The following is a 20,332-nucleotide window of genomic DNA, read 5'->3' on the forward strand; positions in this document are numbered from 1 at the left end:
GTAGATGACAGGGAAACAAGGTGGGGAAAAAGAACCAGTAATATACTTACTGAAAGCGTCAACAACGAATACTACACCGAATACATAAAATGCTAAGCCTGCACCCAAGCAAACAGATACACACTCCATTCATGACAGACCAATGAAGAGGTCATCTTACATAGGAAAAAACACCATCACAAAATCATTCAGTAGTGTCATACAATGTGACATAATATAGAACAAGGTTCAAAATGACCAAAGCTTTTTGAGAGATGCACGTGCCAGCCAGCCGCTCCTATTATGAGGGCATGATCCTGAATGCACTTTCTGCTTATGCTGATTTCAGAGAAAGCTAAGCAGACTCGGTGGCCACAACAGATTATTATATCTTTGTTAAAATACCTATTTTTCATACTATACTTCACTAAACTGAAGACATTGCTCCTTCTGTTCTTATACCATCCTGCTCCCTCAGTTATTTTCTAGAAGAATGTTTTGGGGGAAACTACTATCCCCTTACTATCTTCTTCTCAACCAGTTTTGGTTGCAGAATGCTTCATCTCTCCAGGGATGATCCACACACAGCTTGGGTGAAACATCATGCATTGCAGAGCACCAGAACACATCCAGGGTAAAAAAAAAATAAATGTCTGACACTTGAAATACCTCATCAACCTCTTAAGAGTTCCAAATCTCAGAACCTGGCAAGCAAGAGTCTGAGCAAACCTGATTCCTACAAAGACTATTCTCATACCAAATTCAGAATTCTGCTGAAAAAGCAAAGTATTAGAACACAGTAAAAATAAAGCTGCCATAGTGTGACTATAATAATGTACCTTCTCCACCCAAGTCATCTCTCAGCTGTTTATCAGTTCAGGCTCCACACCACATAAAGCCAGTTAGGCTGATGGCCAAGAGAGCAATGCAGTCGCACTCATGCAGTACAGAGCTCAAGCTAGCGACTTGAATGACTTGAAGGTGGCCAGGTCCTATGTCTTTGTTTAGGCACAGTTAGCTCACCGTCTCTTAAAAATTCCATAGATAAGAGAGATGATGGCAGTCCACTAAATCACTATGTAGAGTTTGCTTTCAGATAACTGAGCTAAGCACTGTAGGGTTGCTGCAATTTCCACCTTCCTTGGACTTAACATACTTTGCTCTACTCTTTCCTTAACTTCAGGTAAAGATATTCTCTTAAATACAGAACAATCTAGTCACTACATAGATTAATTTATTAGCCTTGAGGTTGTCTCTTGTTTTTAAATACAATTTCTGAGTAAGTATGTCCTTAAAACTAGAATAGTGAGAAAACCTAGGAATAAATGAAGTAATAAACTACTCCCTTAGGAACCAATTATCTTCCAGCCTACCCTAAATGTTTAGCACCCAAAGAAAATGTAATATCCTTGAAATAAGTAGATTTAACAGCCGTAATTTTTCCCATTTACCCACTGAAAAAGTACAGCACTGCTGGTGGCAGCACAGTTTCTTCAAGATAGCCAGGAAAGTGCTTTTGATTTTAGTAAGCCAAGGCAACCCCTTTCCCCCAGCCCCAACCAAAAACATCCCACAAACAAGCAGGAACCAAGAGCAAGGGGAGAGGGGTAAATGGGAAAGAATTGTGGCCTTGCCGATTGCAGCCTGCCTTCTGTGTTCACATTAGGTAAGAACGCTGAAGTCTGTGGTTCCTGTTACTCAACTTTTTCTCTGCTATCTGAATGACACCAAGCTAACCACCAACATGACAGTGCAGACAGACTGGCAAAGGCAAGTTGCAGTAGCAGAACAAGCCAAGATCAGACAATTGGGTTTGGCACCGTAATTTATCATTACTTTTTATTAGTTTCTCAACAGATTACTCTTTTTCCCCAACCCCCTTTTTTTTTTTTAGCCATTCTCATCTCGTTCCTTCTGTGCAAGATACTTCTTTAATGAAATCCAAGCAACTAGCTCACTGGGAAGAAGTTTCTTACCAGAGCAGGCAGAAGTGTCATACTCCCAAAAGAAGTCTGCAACTCAGCAGCACTGCATCTTATGGTGTATGCTATGACATGAGGAAAGTGCATTTATTCTCATTAACCCTTTTTCTTTTGCATATCAACGGTTCTACTCCTTCCCCTTCCTTCTATCTCAAACCTGTGCTCTCATCATTGTTACCCTACTTAAAATTGTGAAAACACCATTTTATTTTTCCCTTTGCAATGAGGTTAACAGTAAATCACTAAGTTATCTCAAGATATTTAATAGGGCTCTCGGCTGTCAAGCAGATATGGACAGGCCTGAAAAACTCATACATGTACTGCCCAGTTAACATTCTGGCCTTTCTGAGATTTATTTCTTCATCTGCAACCAGCACTGACCTTATTGGTTCTCCTATACAATCTTGGAACTTCCAGTGCACTCTTCAGGTAAGTGAAGGAGGACTCACTGAGATCCTGGATAATCCTGTTATTCAAAGTAGGCACGCAGGCCGATAAAGAAGTCTTTGAGTCTTCCAAGGCTCCTATCGAAGTAAAAATGCTAAAGTTTAAAGTGAGCTACCCTGCCCAATCACAACATAAATTATGTGACCCTCCCATCATCCCAATCTCACTCACTACCCCTGATGGCTCCTGGTGTCAAATATAGGATGCTTACTAAATAAATACACAGTAGCCATTTATAAAACATCACCAGTAACAACAACTGTTCCTCACCCAGAAAAACAAAACTGAGGACAGGAAAGAAAAAAAAAAAAAAAAAGGGGTAAAGTAACATTCTCAAGGTTCACAGTTTTTTCAGTATTACCAGTGTAGCAAGTGGCTTGAATCAAAAGGCTCTGACCTACTAAGGAAACTGTGGTTGTGAAATTCCTTCTGACAGTACCTAAATTCCATACGGAGTGACTGGAACATGCTCAACTCAAAGCTGTAACTGACAACAGACCATCTACTGAGTGGGGGATATGCACAGGCTCCCACCTCTCTTATGGACTTGGACATCTACCAATAATCCTGATTTAGAGATTTAAGTGGAATTCACAGTGCAGAACTTCTGGTTCTGCTGAAGACAGGGACTAGCTCACTCACCCAGCTACATGCCTGGCTTTAATCACGAAATTAAAGTCAGATTCTGTGTTTCACATAAAGAATGATCATATAAAAAAACCTAAAAAAACAACCAAAGAAACAAACAAGAAACCAGAAAAAAAAAAGCCCAAATAGTTAATTGCTTCTGTCCTCTGAAGTTAAGGTATTTAATTATGAAACTTTGATAACTCTTGTCCTTACATGATTGATCAGGCTAGGGAGAGAAAAGTCTTTTTAGAAAAGTATTTTTGTTCCAACTGGATAATGAAACCCCTCTCCTTACTTATTCTCCATTTCCAAGTAGGTGTTTAAAGATACCATATGAATCTTCTAGTCTAAAAGCGCCCTACAAAAACAACCCAACAAAAAAGCACCAAAAACCCAAAGCACTTTAGATTCACTCAATTTTCACCATTTTCCAGACTCAACATGTCAGTTCAAAATAGTTTCTATTTAACAATTTAAACCCTAAAGCACAACTTCATTAATAAAAATATTGGTAATTTCAAATTTTTCATTGTAAATGATGAAACTGTGTGTAAAAGCTGGTTCTGTATGGTTGGCAGAGGGGATTTGGGAGAAAAGGGAAAGACAGAATTTAACCTCTTAGCTTTACCTGCAATACAAGATACATTCTTGAAGCCGATCATTTCAAGTTTTGGTTTCATCATTTCTAAGATGTCAGGAATCTGAACAAAAAAACCAACAAACCAAAACAGATACAGTCATGTTATAAACATTTTAATTACTTTTCCTACATTCTGTAAGTTTCCAGTCTTTCAGAAGACACCTTCAATCTTTTCTATATTTTTACTGCATTTTTGGGAAACCAGTACTAGAAGAATACAATATTCATGGAAATTAAGTAAGGCCTACGCACTAAATCCCCTACCTTACTATTGTCCTCAGAGGAAACAATTTAGAATTAACAAAATATCAACCCAGATGCAACTTACAACTTCACAAATAACAGAAATTTCAGTTTTATTGACAAAAGATATGACAGAAGCTGTCCCTACTGAGAGAAAATTAATACATCTCTTTCCAAGATTTTCGATCACTAGAAAAGTATAATCATGATGATAAAACCTTTCCCAACCTCAGAGACTAAAACCAGTAAACATTTTAAAAAGAACATAATATTAAAGCTGAATATTGTACCACACTCCAAGCTGCAACAGATATTTTACTAGCAAAGGTAAGACTCTGGCACAATGACACTTTGCACCAAAAATGAGCAGAAACATTATTTTAGGGGTTAAGTCCAGCAGTTACTGATAGAATTTAAATACCTGAAGTGGTTTCTTTGTAATCTGCCATTCCAAATAAGCACAATGTAGACCACTCATTTCAGGTGATATTTTCTATATCAGACTACTCCAGATTTAGCTTTTAAGATAAAAAAATAGCTTGATGGTACATTATTTTAAACAATTTAATGTCCTTAACAAGATACCAGACTACAGTGGTATATAGGCACACAGATCAACAAAGATTCTTTTGTAAGTATAGTCAAAAGCACAAACCTGATCCTGGAGTTTGTCCAGATCTGCAGCAACATACACCAACTGAGTACTAGATATAGAAGGCAATGGCTGACTTTCTGGAGAAGACCCATTTCCTTGGTCCTTGCTAGGACTGAGGCTTACAGAAGACTCCTTTCTACCAGCTGGCACAGATTTTTTGCTTTCCTTTGTATTCTCACTGGAAATTGGCCTTACAGAAACCTGAAACACCAAATTGAGATGTGAACCCTAGCAACAGTGAAGGCAGTTCAAGCTGGACAAACAGAAATAGTATATAAAGGATTTGTAGGTTCTCAGCATCAGAATGCCACACTTCCAAGGGATATTAGTATTCCTAAATTACATTATAAAAAAGATATTTTTAAAACAGTTTTTGGTACACTAAGGAGTTGGATGATTTGGAGAAATCCGTCACTACAGGAGAGGGCAGTCCAGTCCCACAGCAGTATTCACCTGTGTGGTGTTCGAATGAACTACTGCTCTGGAGGAATGTGCAAGACCAACAATGTGATCATTTTCTGCTTCACAGAAGCACGGTTTATTTTTGTATCGTGGAATATAAAATTCATAACCACTCACTGCTGTAAAACAGCCCCTTTCTCCTACATCTCTTCAAGCCCTCTGCTGTCAGGCACACACTTCACTCAACTACTCTGATTAACTCAGAGTTTTAATGTTGGTACTTATCAGTATTTTCATGAGCCAATAAACCTGACAGAACTGAGTCACTGATTCTTAAGAAAAGGATAAAGGGATATCTTACAGCTGTCTTCAACTACTTTAAGGGGCATGTATAGAAGATGGAATCAGACTTTTCCTTGAGGTACAGTGACAGAGTAAGAGGCAATGGACATGGACTGTAGCAAGGGAAATTCTGACCAAATATGAGGAAGAAGCGGTCAGTCATCGGACCAGGGTTCCCAGAAAGGCATGCAATTGTCATCTTTGGATATACTCAAAATTCAACTTGAAAAGGCTCTGCACAACCTTACCTGAGCTGGCCCTGTTTTGAGCAGGAATTGGACCATGATGACCTCCACAAGTCCCTTTAAAACCCACTTATTCTATCATGCTGTCTTTCTATGACACAAGAAACAGAGGCAAACTTGTATGCCTGTGAGCAGGGAGCAGAAGAGCAAAGCACAACTCTGCTCGGAAGCAGGGAATCATTGATGTGGAGTTAGCTGCCCAGGAAACTTCCAGTTTTACAGTTTCAACACTGAGCAGTTGATTTGGATTAAGGTACCCCTTTTTATTTGCAGGGTTAGTTTTCACCTGGCTCAGCTTCACAACCTCCTTCCTTGTATCAACTAACTAAACACACAAACAGAGCAAAACCAAGATTGTGGCGATTTCTTTCAGTGGCAGAGGCAGCCTTAAACATACATGGAAAGACAGCCTTGGCAACCAGCAGACAGCAATACCACAACAGCACTGGTATTTGTCGTTAGTAACATATTTCGCAGTGATACTCTTTAGAAAACAAACTCGAACCCCTGAAAGTGTTCTTGTTAAAGAATGTTAAGTTCAGAAAAAAAGCACTTTAAAAGACATCACATACTTTGTTTCAAAAGGTCTCTTACTGGTGGACATACCCAATCAACAAAACCATAAGCATGCTGCTCTTACCTCACCAACAAACACAGAGTAGCGTGCCAAAATCTGCAGGCTAAGTTTCCACAGACGGTGTGCTAATAATGGTAAAAACATTTGATCTGACCAGCACTTCACAAGACTCATCCAGACCATGTGAGTGGCCAAAAGACAGTATGAGCTGCCAGCTAGAAACAATCAGACAACAAATGTCATATTCCTAGGCACATTTTTAAATAATGTAACATCAGTGTAATTGCATTAACTGAGATTTTAAAAAAAAAAAAAGCCTTCCAAAGAGACACAATCAGAAAGATAGCAAAGAGGATTTATTAAGCATTGTCTGAAACTCTTAAAAGCTCCTCGTTGCTTTAGATATCAAATTCCACCAAGTCTTGCTGTAGCTGTGCAGGCAAAAGCACAAATGAGAACAAATGAGAATCTGCCTGCAACAAATGTAGGAACAGCTTGTCTAAATAATCCGCTTCAGCAGATAACATTTCCAGGATAATTTTTGCCTGTCTTACGAAGAAGTTTTATTAGACTCATTTGCCAGCCGTAACAGCCATTGACTCCTTAGCACTAAGCTACTGCTCCTGTCAGTTGTATCTGAGATACCTGCTAGAAATATTTATTTTAAACACAGTAGGGATATCCGTATTTAAACTAAATACTTTTAAAGCACTTCATGCATTAGCATTTTATAGTTTACAAGCAGAGAACTAAGAAACATATCAGCAAGTTTCAGGCAAATGCTCGAAGTCGTAGGATTTATGCATTTTGTCTCCACTAGAATTTTTTTCTCCTTGCTCTCTTTAAAGAGCATGTGTGCATATATATATATATATATATATATATATATATATACAGACACACACTTCTACTTTGCTTTTAGCTGCCTTCTTCATAAATATTTACTCTGTTAACTGAAGTAAGTTTTTCTGATTACAACATACCACTAATGAATATACCAGGTTTTCCTTACCACTCTAATCCTTCCTGTGCATACCACCTCATTTGCTCATAAATCAAGTGTTTGTTTTTGGAGCAGACACAAACACTACAAACCATAGCAAGCCTAAATGCTGCCAACAGATTGCCATTTTCACTACCACATAGTCCTACAACCATTAAGGAAAATATACCTCAGTAACACAGCACAGCCTTTTGGTTGCCACTTAAAAGAGGATGCCAAATGCCAGTTTCATTCCTTTTTGTACTGAAGGGACAGTTCCACAAGTATGTTAATGGCTGGTGCCAGAAAGGGCAGTTTTGGTAAGTGAAGTCACTTACACTGAACAGTACTCTCATATTGCCTGCTCTAAAAAATCTATTACACTGTTTAATCAGTTCATCAGAAAACAGAAAGCTCCTGTAAACAACAGGATGTATGTTACTAAATACTCAACAGACAAACAGTAATCGCTACTACTTACACCCCTGATTCCTTCACAATAGAGCAATTATTTTTTGCAATAAAATTTTACCTGGTGCCTCCTCTAATGTGTCTGAAAGTGCTTCTTCTAAGGCTCCAGCTATTTCTCTGAATCTGAGAGACAGAAAAGTTTTGAATATTACAATTCAACAACTGTTTAAATTGATGCCTAAACACTTTTCAATGTTTATTTCAATATTATTTCAATGCATTATCAATGCATATTCACAGATTTTAAATGTGGGGTTATATTTGCCCAACATAAATTGGGAAATAAATCAGACCAACATTCAAATACTTGAAAGAGAACCTTTGACATTTTACAGGCAGATATGAAGCTTATATTTCAGGAAATTATTAAAGTCACGGTTGTAAACATTATCAAAATGACAGCTCACAGAGTGTCAAGTCCTCAGCTTTTTTGAGAGAAATTTTTTTGTTTTGTTACTGTGTGTAAACTAAGTGAACACTGTGTCTCATGCTTGCTTTAGCTGACCTTCAGATATGTCATGTGACACTGCAGGCTTCACTTTCTACATATTTGTTAATGAACAGCACCATAAGGTTCCGCAAACAATTCTGTACCTGATTAAAAAATCAATAGCTCCTTACAGGATACCTTGACCTCCTTTTTTAAAAATTCATCCATCAGCAAAGTAAAAAGAATCCTGCCTCCTCAATTTTTTAGGTATCACAGCAAAGTTAGTATTAAAATCTGTGATATTTTTCCATACTTAAAACATATTGGATAAACAACATAGCATCTCCCTCACCTAAAAACTGTCAAGCAAGATGCAGATTCTTCTTTAATGAGGTTTTCCCTCTAAATGCTGAAACAAAGCTATCATTTTAAGCTCCCCTATAGAAAGTTCTATTGTTTTTGGTTTCCCCTTTCTTGCTTTTATGTGTATCATAGTAACACTGTAAGACTTTTCAAACTTACTAATTACAAACCTGTAGGGCTCCTCTTAAAGCCTCTTAACTGTCATTTCCACATGAGAACAGAGGCCCACCTAACTTTTCTTATCAAACTGCTAATGGACTAGATGCATGTTTAGCACCTAAACACATTTCAGAAATAATTGTGAAATTACTTCAAAACCTCCTTCCTGCTTATACACCAATTCCACTGATAGAGCATATCTTTAATTATGGTGAAAAGGATTAAAGAATAGAATCAGATTTTTAACAATGACATAATTTTTGCTGAATGTTCCTTAAGACAGAAAAAAAAAATCTCTCCAATGTGGGGTTCGCTACGGTTCCACTATCAGTTGGACTAACATAATTGAAGGAATGGTAAGGAAAAGAGTTACTGGTGCTGTCTGTGCCAGCACTGCTACAGAAGAAATGCCTGTACATCCATCTGATCGTCAAAGGATTGTTTGTAAAGGCTTTAGTGAGGGCTGATTGTTCTGGGTAATTTCTGTAATTGAAAACAGAAAAAACCCAACAATCTTAACTATAAATGCTATAGTATGAGAGAATACCTCAATAAAAATCCTGTATGACTTAAGGATATTAACATAAATCAAAGAAAAAATTTCCCTATAGTAATATGTTGCACTATTTTCACAGTTGTGCAATAAAGAATTCATGGGCACTTCTAAAAATTACCAGATTATTCCAATATGGAGGAACAATATGGTGAAAGATGAATGAGCTGCTGTTAACCAAGCATTTATCAAAATAATGCACTATTTATATTTACAGTAATCTTGGATTAAAGGTAAATGATTTTTTAGAAGTTTTTTTTCATCAGTCAGAAATCGAAATACCTAATGGGAAAGAACGTTTTTGAACAGAAAGAATTATGCTGAAGCTCCATTTCAATTTCATGAGAAAGAGTATCAAAGTTGGATCAAGTGGTTACTTACTAGAAAAGCTGCACTTTCAAACAAAAGGGGCAGACTCACAGAGCTATTAATGATATACGTCTGTTAAAAGGTTCATAATGGCTACAGTTCCATGGGCACTTTTCGTCTGTGCACTCAGCACTACTACTGTAGTGAGCAGTGCTGCCCTTTTCCTTGGGCCAGCACGAGTATTTGTGCAGTTAAACGGTTTGGAGATACTGACTGGAGTTGAACATCAGCCTTTTTTTGCCCAGGGTAACAGATCTTTGTATCAGTTCACTACACAGCTGCGGGAAGAGATGTGCAAGCAAAAAATCAACCGAGGATGTCACAGGCTGGGGCTACTGTTTTACAGAATGCAGTGAACCATCAAAACACTAAGACCCTGCTCCAAGCCCCATGCTCTTGTCACTTATCTCATATTGGATACAGCACTCATAAGATTCCTTTATGGAATTTTTCAGCAGCAATGTAGACTTATCCTGGATTAAAGAAACTGCATAAATGTGGCTACGGTTGTACTGTTATTGCCAGTTATAGAGCCACACAATAAAAAAATGATACGAAAGTGATCCAGGTGAAAAAGTAGTATCAATTTCTCTCCCCTCTCTTTTGGAAATCCTACCTTTTCAAAAAAAAATCCCAAGCAAACAAAAAAAACCCCAACTCTCAGAAGGCTTTGTGTGCATTTAGGTCATAGCACGCTTCAACTGTTTCTTTCTTGCCTGGATGCCTGCTATCCAGCCCTAAATTCAGATGCGCAGACTACACTTTCTAAGAAGATGGTTTTACATTCCATGTAAATGAACAAAAGTTCATTAAAATTCTAGCATTACTAGAACTAAACCGGGGCTTTCTTGAGTCTCTCTGCTCTCTTCTAGCTGGAAGATCTGTAAAAGCTAATACTACAGGTACATCAGACCTACCAGAAAAGTAAGCTAAAACTTATTACTTAGCTACTCAGAAAAAGGGAATAGTAGGGCAATCTTTGGAATGGCAAAGCTGTAAGACTCAGCACTTCACACAGCACGTCCTGTGAGACAAAAAGGATGTCAGAAATATGGCTACGTCTGGAAAAGCTACAAGTTGTCAAGTCTTAAAATTCTTTACTTCTAAGAAGAAAGACTTCTCTTATGGTAAGTATTCCTCTGGATTTGCACAAGTAGCATACTTCAACACCCAGTTTAATTCCAGGGACACTGGAGAAAAAGAATTTGAAACAAGATTTCAAGACTCATCTAGATCTGTTCCTGGAAGTCAGCAGTGTAACATGTTCAGTCTAACAACACCACAGTACATACTGAAGAGCAGCTGGCTGTAGTTTTGCTGAATTGTTGAAAGATATATAAAACAGTTATTTGACTTAGTAATTAAATTCTTAAGTTTTACTTCTACAGTGATTTGTTGACAAGTGATACTTTGAACCTAAGCCAAGATCATCTTGCTGTGACTGAACTCTACTTTTGAAAGGGTGAACAAAAAAATGCATACTAACCTTATTTGAAAATATACAGGCAAATTCCATTTGTTATTAAAGCTGTGGTAAGAAGGATGAGATCTTAACCGTTTCACACTAGCCTGGGAGCCACACTGTCGTTCAAATTTCTGTACAAAATCCATACTAGTAGTGTACTTCTGCAGAAAGAGAATGAATATCCTGATCATGCACAGGGTCCCAGCGAACAAGGAAGGCCACCACCCATTCAGCAGGACTCCTGTATCACACTGTAGTTAAACCTGAGGTTCAGAATGGGCTGACACTGCTCCCATCACCTCACCACACAAGACTAAAATCCTGGATTGCAGTGAAACCAAACCCAACTAAGTAGCAGATGTTTTTCTATGATAATAAAAACTAGCACAGGACAATCTAAAAGGCATAACATTGTCCAAGTACCCTGAACAAGCAGAACTGACCAGAGAGATGCATCAGTATTTCTGAGCTGAATCACTGGGGTGGAAGAACAGTGCTGCACAGTACTAACACAGTCAGTTGCAGGGGATAAAGGTATACAACAAACAAATGATCAGGAACAAAACCCAGAAGACACACATAACCAAATACACATGAGAATGAAAGCATGATTTTTTTTGTTGTATAGGACCTGTACTACAGGAACTTCTAGAACTGTTTCCCTAAAAATACGTTTTGCAAATACCAAATATTTGCAGAACTTTAAACAACTTCAGGTAACTTTAACCAGTGTATACTTTTAATAAGATGTTTACAAAAAGTATTGAGTTGCAAGCAAACAGGAATTCCATTTACTCTCAAATGCACTGTGGGCTTACTCTCAACAGTAACTTATTAACACCCTGAAAACAATGAAATAATAAATTAAAATGTACAGAGCAGAAAGCTGAACACTTGAGTGAAAACCAGAAGCAAAATAGTGCAAAAACTGTTACTGCACACAAAACAGACCTTGCTAACAGAACACAAATCAATTTCAAATCAAAATACAGCTACAGTTACAATCTGCTTCTGTGCTGTGAAAAACAGTTGGGCTTATGTGCAAGTTTCTTCTATTAGAAAAAACGAAAACAGCCATAAAACTTAATATACATGCTAATTAAGCCACTGATGAATAATTAAAATAAGCCTGACTGAATCTCTCAGTGCTTCTGACTTCATTGAAATAAGAGCAGCAGCAGGGGTGTAGCAGGAAGGCTTTTACCACAATCCAGAGCACTATGTGAGTGATGTGATTTTGCCTCTTACAAAGCAGTAAAACATTCACAGGAGAAGCCCCTGAGTTGCTGCTTACAGGTTCTGCTCTCAGAAACTCTCCTGCAACCACAGGACACGCACTGACATGGGTATGCTTTTGTGTTGTGTATCTCAGTAAGTATACCTTTAACAGAAAGTTACGAAATTACAGCATATTTTTCTTGTGACATGGCAGTTTCAGTGCGTCAAGATAGTATTCTGGAAATTGCACACAAAAGCTTTTAGGTAACTACCTTTCTCCCAGCGTGGCTGTATTTATAACACAATGGAACTGTAAAAGGTATGGGAGTTAAATCCAGAATGAATGACAGACTATTGCTCTTTCAGGCTTCCTTTCTTAGATAATAAAGCCAGCACTGTAAAAAGGCAAACAAGCTGTTAATGCCCAGCTACCTTAAGTATTATTTATATTACAAAAAGTGTTTGCTTTAGCTCTCTGACAAGACCTATCACTTTCGAAACAGAAGACAACTCAAGAGACATCTAGTTATCAATAACATTACATCCAAGAGAGGGAACTAACTGCAAGATTGGTTCCCATTTCAGCTTCTAGGATTGGATTGTTGACTGCATAAAGCTATTTAAGAGAAGCTAAAGTGGGAAACAAAATGGAGCAATTTTCAAACAGAGGAATCTAAACTTAAACTCAAATGTTTAGGGATAAAAACAGTATTCTTTCCAAATACCTGTAAATCTTCAAACCTGACTCAGAAATAAGGGAATGACAAGCTGAAGCAATTTTTTTAAAAAAACCCTGCACAATAAAAAAAACATGTATGCTTAACCCTGCCAGTCTGGTTTTTACAGGATATATATATAAAAAAAATTATTATTCCTCTCCTCTACTTGTAAAAGCCTCCTAACAAATAATACTGCATATTCAAACTTTTCAGCTTTAGAACTATACACACATACATACGCAAACAAACCTGAAAAAAAGACCTTTCTGCCTTTCTATCATCCTAGAAAACAGAGACAGAAGAGTACTGTCCGAAATCTGTGTTGTATTGCTTGCATTATCAACAGTGCAGAAACAATTTTAAAGAGGTTCCCCCCCACACCCCTTAATTCAGAACTATTAGTCTTTAGATAGACATAATAGCATTTTTACACTTGGCATTTCAACTTGTTATTGATTTTTGGATAAAATATTTTAATGATTTAGACTCTTGAGTCCCTTAAGCAGTCAAAAGCAGTCTGGAAAGTACTTCAGACTTACCACATGATTTACATGAAAGCCATGGGGTGTGTGTTGGGTTTTTAGTTGTGGGTTGTTTTTTTTTTTTTAAATAAACAGCACTATCAGTGTTGGTCAATAACAACATACTGTAAGATTAACAGCCTTTTTAAAATAATTACTTTAAAACAGCAACAGCAAACCCAGCTCTTCAGAAGATAAAACAAATTTTGCTGTAAGGAAAAAAAAAAAAAAAAAAAAAAAAAAGAGGACAAATGCCCAGCAAGGCTCACAAACTGCAGTATGCAGGGCATTAGATGAAAGCTTGAAGACTGAATTTTTACACAAACTAAGTATTCTCATCAGGCAGGGGGGACGCCCTTTAGCATCATTTGTATGGTATTACCACAGCTTTCTTCAACAGCTATTTTATTTGCTTCTTGAATAAATTGGCTCTGAATAAAGCTATTCCTGCAAACTTCACTGCCATGCCTGCCTGCCTTCAATATTCAACGTATCTGTATGAAAGAGACCTGAAACTCCAAGAAAAATAGAAGTATTTAGGTAAAAGCAGTTTTGCATGTACACAGGAAGAATCTTTTTCAGTATAAACCTCTACCAGCCATCTAACATTTCCCTAAATCGTGTCCTGATCTGCCTATTAAGCCTTCCTTCAGACAATTTATCACCGCCTGCCACCTCCATCTTGAAAATAAAAGGTTTCAGACTAATCATAAGTCAAGCTGCAAGGGCAAAAAAAAATCCAAATATCTCAGCAATCACTGCTACACAGAGACAGGACATGAAGAAAAGCAAAAAACTCACATTTCCTACTTGTGACATACTAATAAAGTAACTGCCAGAGCCACTCTTCATACTAGACCAAATATAAATTTAATAAAAGATCATCTTTTAGAGGCAGAGCAGCACTGCCAATGATGAAAATACAAGTGACAAGTACTTTAAAATCATTTTATAATATAATCTTTCTTCACGATTGGTTGTGATACCAGAGAAAATACTACTTCTGTTATAAACCTCATCACACTGCCTCCAAGTATTTTTGTTTTATTTAGTTGACTTGTGTTTCTAATCACAACAGAATCTGCAGTACTGAAATACAGGAAAAGCTACAACAAGCAAAACAAATCATTTTTTCAACTTTCCCATAGTACAGAACAAGTTGTAACCCAGGTATTTAACTAATGTAACAGCCCTTGCTATACAGAAGTCCTGTTCTTGGGTGAACACTGTAGTCATCCACTCCCACCTTCACTTACATTGCAATTCTACAACTAAGAAAGAACATCTACTCCTAAAGCAAATATTAAGGCCAAATTCACATGACCAAATGGCTTCCAGTAACTTCTGTCTATGAACTTTCCTGACAAACTTGAGAGGAGAATTAATTCTTATGAAAATTAAACCAAATTATTTGAGATAACCTCCTCTTCTGAGCCAATCAACATGAATTTACACAAAAGCAGCAGGGGAAAAAAAGATACGAGAATATGACTCTTTCAATTCTTGCACGTTAAAGGAATCGCAAATGGAAAAATTAAAATTAATTACCTCGTGAAACACATCTGGGTTTCCAGGGTTAAACAGTGATGGCAATTTCTCTTCTAAACCACGTACTATTTCTGGCCACACTGAATTCACTAAGAAATCATATCCAGGAACAATATCTGCTTTTTCACTGAAATAAAATTGCAGTTATTCCATGGTTATATTTACCATTAGGCCTCTATTTGGAGGTAGGGATAACTCAGAAGACATGCACTGCACTAGACGAAATGTAATTAAGTTTTTTTTACTAGGTATGCTGATTCCCTTAAATTGTTCTTCCTTTGAGGTTTCTTATCTGATCCTATCGTCTCAACAAATGCAAGGTATTTTTTATAACTCAAAGTGTTTTAAAATTTTTTTCTTACGTATTTTACAAGTGTTGTAGAAAATGAGTACATTTCAGCTGAGAACTCCTATTCTTACTTGTATATTTCATGTTTTAACAGCTCCAAACTTCAAAGAGGTACCAAGTAGGAGTAATGCGACTAATGCAATGGAAAGAAGCAGAACTTTTTCGTAATTGTTCCAAGCTGTATTCATACATGATACTGTGCTTCGAAGCAAAAGATTAAAAGCTATCTTGATTATGAAAATTTATAAATTGAGAGCAGAAGAGATAAAAGCATTTAATTCCGGTTCAGTACACCACAGTACAAAATAGCAACATTCCATTATTAAGAAGAAAGATTAAAATTTGCTGAGGGATTAAAAGAATTGAAATGTTAGTAAAACTTAGGAGTCATAAAAAGCTCAGCAATGGATGACTAATTAGAAAAGTAGTTCTGCAGTCCCTGGGGGCTACATCCATAGTTCTTCTAATTACAGCAGTCTACTATATTAACCAGCCTGCAAACAGATGAATAAATGGATACAATTCAGTAGACCTGAATTATTTAAACTTCAAACCAGGCAATTTAATTGCATAAGGAATTAAGCACTTTTGAAGACAACAGTGGAAGCACAAATCAATTAAACCTGTAGTTCTAGTACACCCAATAAACCAGTGAAACCTCTAGGGATCATCCCCACTTTTCTGATGTGCAGTAACGACCCAAAAACTTTTGAACTTAGTTTTTTTAACAGCTTTATTACACCTCTCTCCTTGGATGAAGTGTACTATCATATTAAATGGATTAAATAAAACAAGGTATCTGACAAACTGTATCATGAACAGTACTCAATTCTACTACTGAAATACAGGATTCTCTTTCCCTCCTCTGAAGGTCTGGGCCACAGCACCAAAGAAGTTTTTCCACTGTTTTGTTTTGAAAAAACACAGGCATGAGAGAGAAATCAAATTTGCCTATGAATCTTCAGGAAAGGCCAGATAAGTCATTTGAGCATGGAATCTAATTATGCAAAGCATTTCAAAAGTATATCATACTTGCTGTTATTTTAGTATGACTGAAAGAAATCCCAAGATATTTACCTTGAAATAGCTCCACCTGTTACTTCACGCAAGAGACGGCAATGATGAGGAACAAACTCCAATAGTTTATTATACATAGCCTGAAGGCCATTAGGGTGAGACTGAACATACTGTTCCACAATCACCTGCCAGAAAGAGGACAATGTTAAATGTCAGAAAAGTGAATATAAACCACTGTAATGCAAGACTTACAGTCTACTCAAAACTGCTAACACTACAACCCCAAATGCCGGTGTAATGCAAAAAAGTAATAAACTGACTATAACTTCCAAGTATAGCTTGACAGCATGAATTATTACTTCCTTTAATGCAACACTCTAACTGGCAAGACTGGCCCAAAGAATGGGAATGCGCCCCTTGCTTTTAAATGTTAGCCACTGTGCCCAGCTCCCCACCCACTGCACACATCACTGCCACCAGAAGCAGTCCATGAAGTTGAAGAGGTGAGTGGCAAAAGCTAATCACACCTCAGAATAAAGTAAAAAAATTCTTCTAAATGTAGTTGGTCCAATCCCAAATGCAGGTAAGCCAATAGCCAAGAATCTTCTGTGACAATGCTAAGCTCCTAACACACCTAGCAAAGCAGTTTGTCCAGACAGTACTTCACATCCAGTGAAAAGGGATAATCTCTGCCATAAAGAGAAGGCAGACAGCAGCTGGACAATACAGGAAAAGAACAATAGCTTGTATTTATTTGGTATTCTTCCATCTGTCTAAACACTTTTGCCTCTCGTGACACAAACAAGCAAAACGGTGCAGAGGTTGGGAAAGAACAGACACTGAGAAAACCAAGAGGGGAAGATGATCTGTCCCCCACAGCAGCAGTTGCTACAGCATTAGCAAACACTTAAATGAAGCTTGTCCTTAAGGGGAGAGGGCACCACTGTTCGACTTCCTCTCCCATTCAGAAGTCAGGAGCTCTCTTTGCTTTGTACATCTGTATGCATACAAAGTAAAACCAGAATAATTTCAAATGTTTCCTTCCCAACAGCAGAAGAGAAACAGCCTACTGACAATGACATACAGCTCAGGTGCCACCAGAAATACTATTCCTTGCCAGGAAAGGGAAGGGTAGTAATTCCATCTTTTGGCTGCTGAAGACATTTCTGAGTGAAAAAAAGGTAATTTCTTCTCCCTATCTTGATATAGAACAACTCCTTCAGCAAAAGTTATGCAGATTAACTCTTCACTTGCCTTGACTGGGAACACTGAGGCAAATGATCACTAAATGAAAAAAGGAAGGGAATACCTTAAAATCACTTCTGCATTTATATTCAGAAAGGCACATCAGTGTAAGAAAAAGCAACTGTATTATTGCCTACAGACACATGTTCAGTACTTTTAGAAACAACAGTGACATTGCTTTTATGGGTGTTAATAAAAATGTTAATTCTATACTTCAAGCAGTCTAATTGTTTTGTAAAATACTAGTAGAGAATTAACTGTTTTAAACATCCCGAAAGCAGAAAAAGAGTACCCCACATCATAATATGACTCTCACGGTTTACTGAGCAGACAATGTTATTAAATACCTCAATTTAAAGAGAAATGACCACAAAAAAATCTTGAAAGCAAAGGCAAGATGTATCAATAGCATAACTGGGGACCCAAAACCACTAACAACATGTTTGTATTACAAAGGCAGTGATGAGGGGAAGATCTATTCTGCTTTCTATTAACATGTCCAAATTCAAGCAAGCGTATATTTGCAGTCACCAAGGCAGCTCTGGTACTTTACAGTTTTTCCTCCCCACAGGAGCAGGAAAATGAATACTGCTGAAAGATTCATAACGCTAGTTTTAGAACAACTACTTTATAGCCCTGGCGCTGGCCCAGCCTAACTTCTTTAAGGACAGTGAATTTAATGCATTTATGAAGTACTCTGACAATCTAGTGAAAGCCAGGGAAACTTCCTGCAACAGGGCAGTCAGTTTGTACTAGTAATTATATTGTAAAAGGGCACCAGTTCAGATCTCAGTATGGAACAAATATCCTCTGAAATGACAGGGAACAGTTACCTGACCTGGACATAATTCCCAACACACTGATGAAAAGGGTGAAAAGCAGTCCTGGTATTACAGCGACATCACTTCAGCAACCTCCGCTAATAACATAACCAACCTGTTTTTGTCAGGTCATTTCAAACACAGCAGACTATCAAATATCTTAAAATAAATTTTTAGGATTTTTACTTGAGCTACCATAATACCATCGTAGGCCCTTAAAAATTATTTTAGTTGCAACCACAGGTCTGCTGACATACAAGAAAAACTGAGCACAACTGACTGACTTGCTGACCGTTACATTATTGTGGCAGGTTACTGTCTGAGGGGTTTTTTGTTGTGTTTTTTTTGTTTTTTGGGGTGTTTTTTTTTAGGAATTACATTATCATCAATCACAACAAAAAGAAAAAACATATTGTAGACTAGTCACCAACTGTTCAGGCCAGAAGCAGCAGTAAGAACAAACAGTGCTACAAGAGGGTGAGAAACAAGTTGCACAGTCGTAAGAATTAGCAGAAAGTCCCTTAATTTCAGAGAATTCAACCAGTACTTTGTGATTGGTCCATCTTGGCAAACTGATGGCCTAGTAAAATCAGTTTCTCACTTAGGAAATTGGCCATCTGACATATTTTTCCCACCAGACAACAGTAAATGCTTTTCAAACACACACTTGTTCCTGCTCTTGCTAATGTCCTGGTACATTAGCACATACTGCTGGGAACTGCAGAAACTGCTTCTTCATACAACGCGAAGAAAAGGATGTTACACTGAGAACTATTTTTGCTGCATTTGCCTGCTACTGAGCGAGCCACAGAGAAATGCAAAGCCTAGATCTGATCCAGTTCCCACAGACGCACCCTGGTCCAGAATAAATTGGATTTTACTCCAGTCATATGCTTGGTTTAAGGTTTGTTTTTTGGATTCTTCACTCCAAGAAAAATGTAGACAAGAGAAAGAATTCCAACTGGATAGAACCTGAATGATAACAGGCAGATAGAGAATTCCTCCACCCTTTTTTCTGAAACAGCAACAATAAATTAACTGACATTACATCGGGTCTCAGTTCTCCTGCTCTCTCCACAAAGGCATTTTGAAGCTGCTAATGAAAGCTGGAGGTCAACAGGAAAAATAAGCATGTTTGCAAAGCACCTTGTGTTCTTCGGATTCGTGATTTTCTCTTACCTCATCTATATAAGGTTTTACAAGCACTTGACCAACTAATGCCTCTGCGTCTCGTGTTTTGTCAATTGTTGCATAAGTGCGAAGACAGTGACGTATTATGTCAACATTTGAAGTCTGAAGGCCTTCCAAGAGCAGCCCTTCCAGAGACTGCTGCAACATAGCTGTTATTCCAGCTATACGCTATGAAGAGAAACAAAATACAGCAATAAAAAAAACAAAGCCTTGTCATCATTGCTGAAGTAAATTCTTCCAAAACTACTTAACTTTCCATTTTCATTTGAAAGCTGCACAAGTTTTGATAACTGTCAGCAATAAATGAACATTAACACAAGCTTAATGGGTTACTGATACTATTTAAACGTAGTATTTATTACAGTAAGCTCAAAAGGCAATTACTTTATATGTTGTAAGTTACGCAGTAACATCTAAGGTCCTTTTTATCCTGAAGAAATAGGTCAATTGTTCCTTGTTCAACTGATCCATTATGTGTGATAATACACAAAAGCTTTACAGTAAGTCACCAGGGATAACAACCATGGCATTTATCCCTCACTGTCAAAAACTAAAACACAGTGTGTTCCCAGCACTACTTGTCAAATCAATGCAAACCGAAGACATTGAGTGACACTGGCAGGGGTGGGGGGTGGGAAGAGACATGTCATTAGATTCCTTCTGGCTTCTGCTAAACAGCTGCTTCAGTCAACATATATTCTCTCTTTTGCTAACCATTTTTCCTGATCTCCTGCTACATCTCTTCTACCAGATCCAACTCGCTGCTGCA

General features: G+C 37.5%; 1 protein-coding gene across 3 annotated transcripts in view; it reads right to left on the reverse strand.

Moving 5' to 3' along the window:
- COG2 (component of oligomeric golgi complex 2) overlaps window positions 1–20,332 on the reverse strand; it is a 32,111-nt gene that overhangs the window by 5,540 nt on the left and 6,239 nt on the right. For 2 of the 3 annotated variants that reach the window (XM_056343591.1, XM_056343592.1), the window contains exons 7-15: window positions 19,552–19,731; window positions 16,367–16,491; window positions 14,941–15,067; window positions 10,956–11,095; window positions 7,657–7,718; window positions 6,206–6,357; window positions 4,577–4,777; window positions 3,667–3,739; window positions 2,343–2,485 (exon numbers count right to left, since the gene is read on the reverse strand). In XM_056343591.1, the coding sequence (XP_056199566.1) occupies window positions 2,343–2,485; window positions 3,667–3,739; window positions 4,577–4,777; window positions 6,206–6,357; window positions 7,657–7,718; window positions 10,956–11,095; window positions 14,941–15,067; window positions 16,367–16,491; window positions 19,552–19,731 (1,203 nt within the window). Of the gene's footprint in view, window positions 1–3; window positions 2,027–2,342; window positions 2,486–3,666; window positions 3,740–4,576; window positions 4,778–6,205; window positions 6,358–7,656; window positions 7,719–10,955; window positions 11,096–14,940; window positions 15,068–16,366; window positions 16,492–19,551; window positions 19,732–20,332 lie in introns of those variants that run through there. The other variant, XM_056343593.1, reaches the window with a different exon arrangement.

The sequence above is a fragment of the Falco biarmicus genome, chromosome 6 (assembly GCF_023638135.1).
Source record: "Falco biarmicus isolate bFalBia1 chromosome 6, bFalBia1.pri, whole genome shotgun sequence".
Classification (NCBI taxonomy): domain Eukaryota; kingdom Metazoa; phylum Chordata; class Aves; order Falconiformes; family Falconidae; genus Falco; species Falco biarmicus.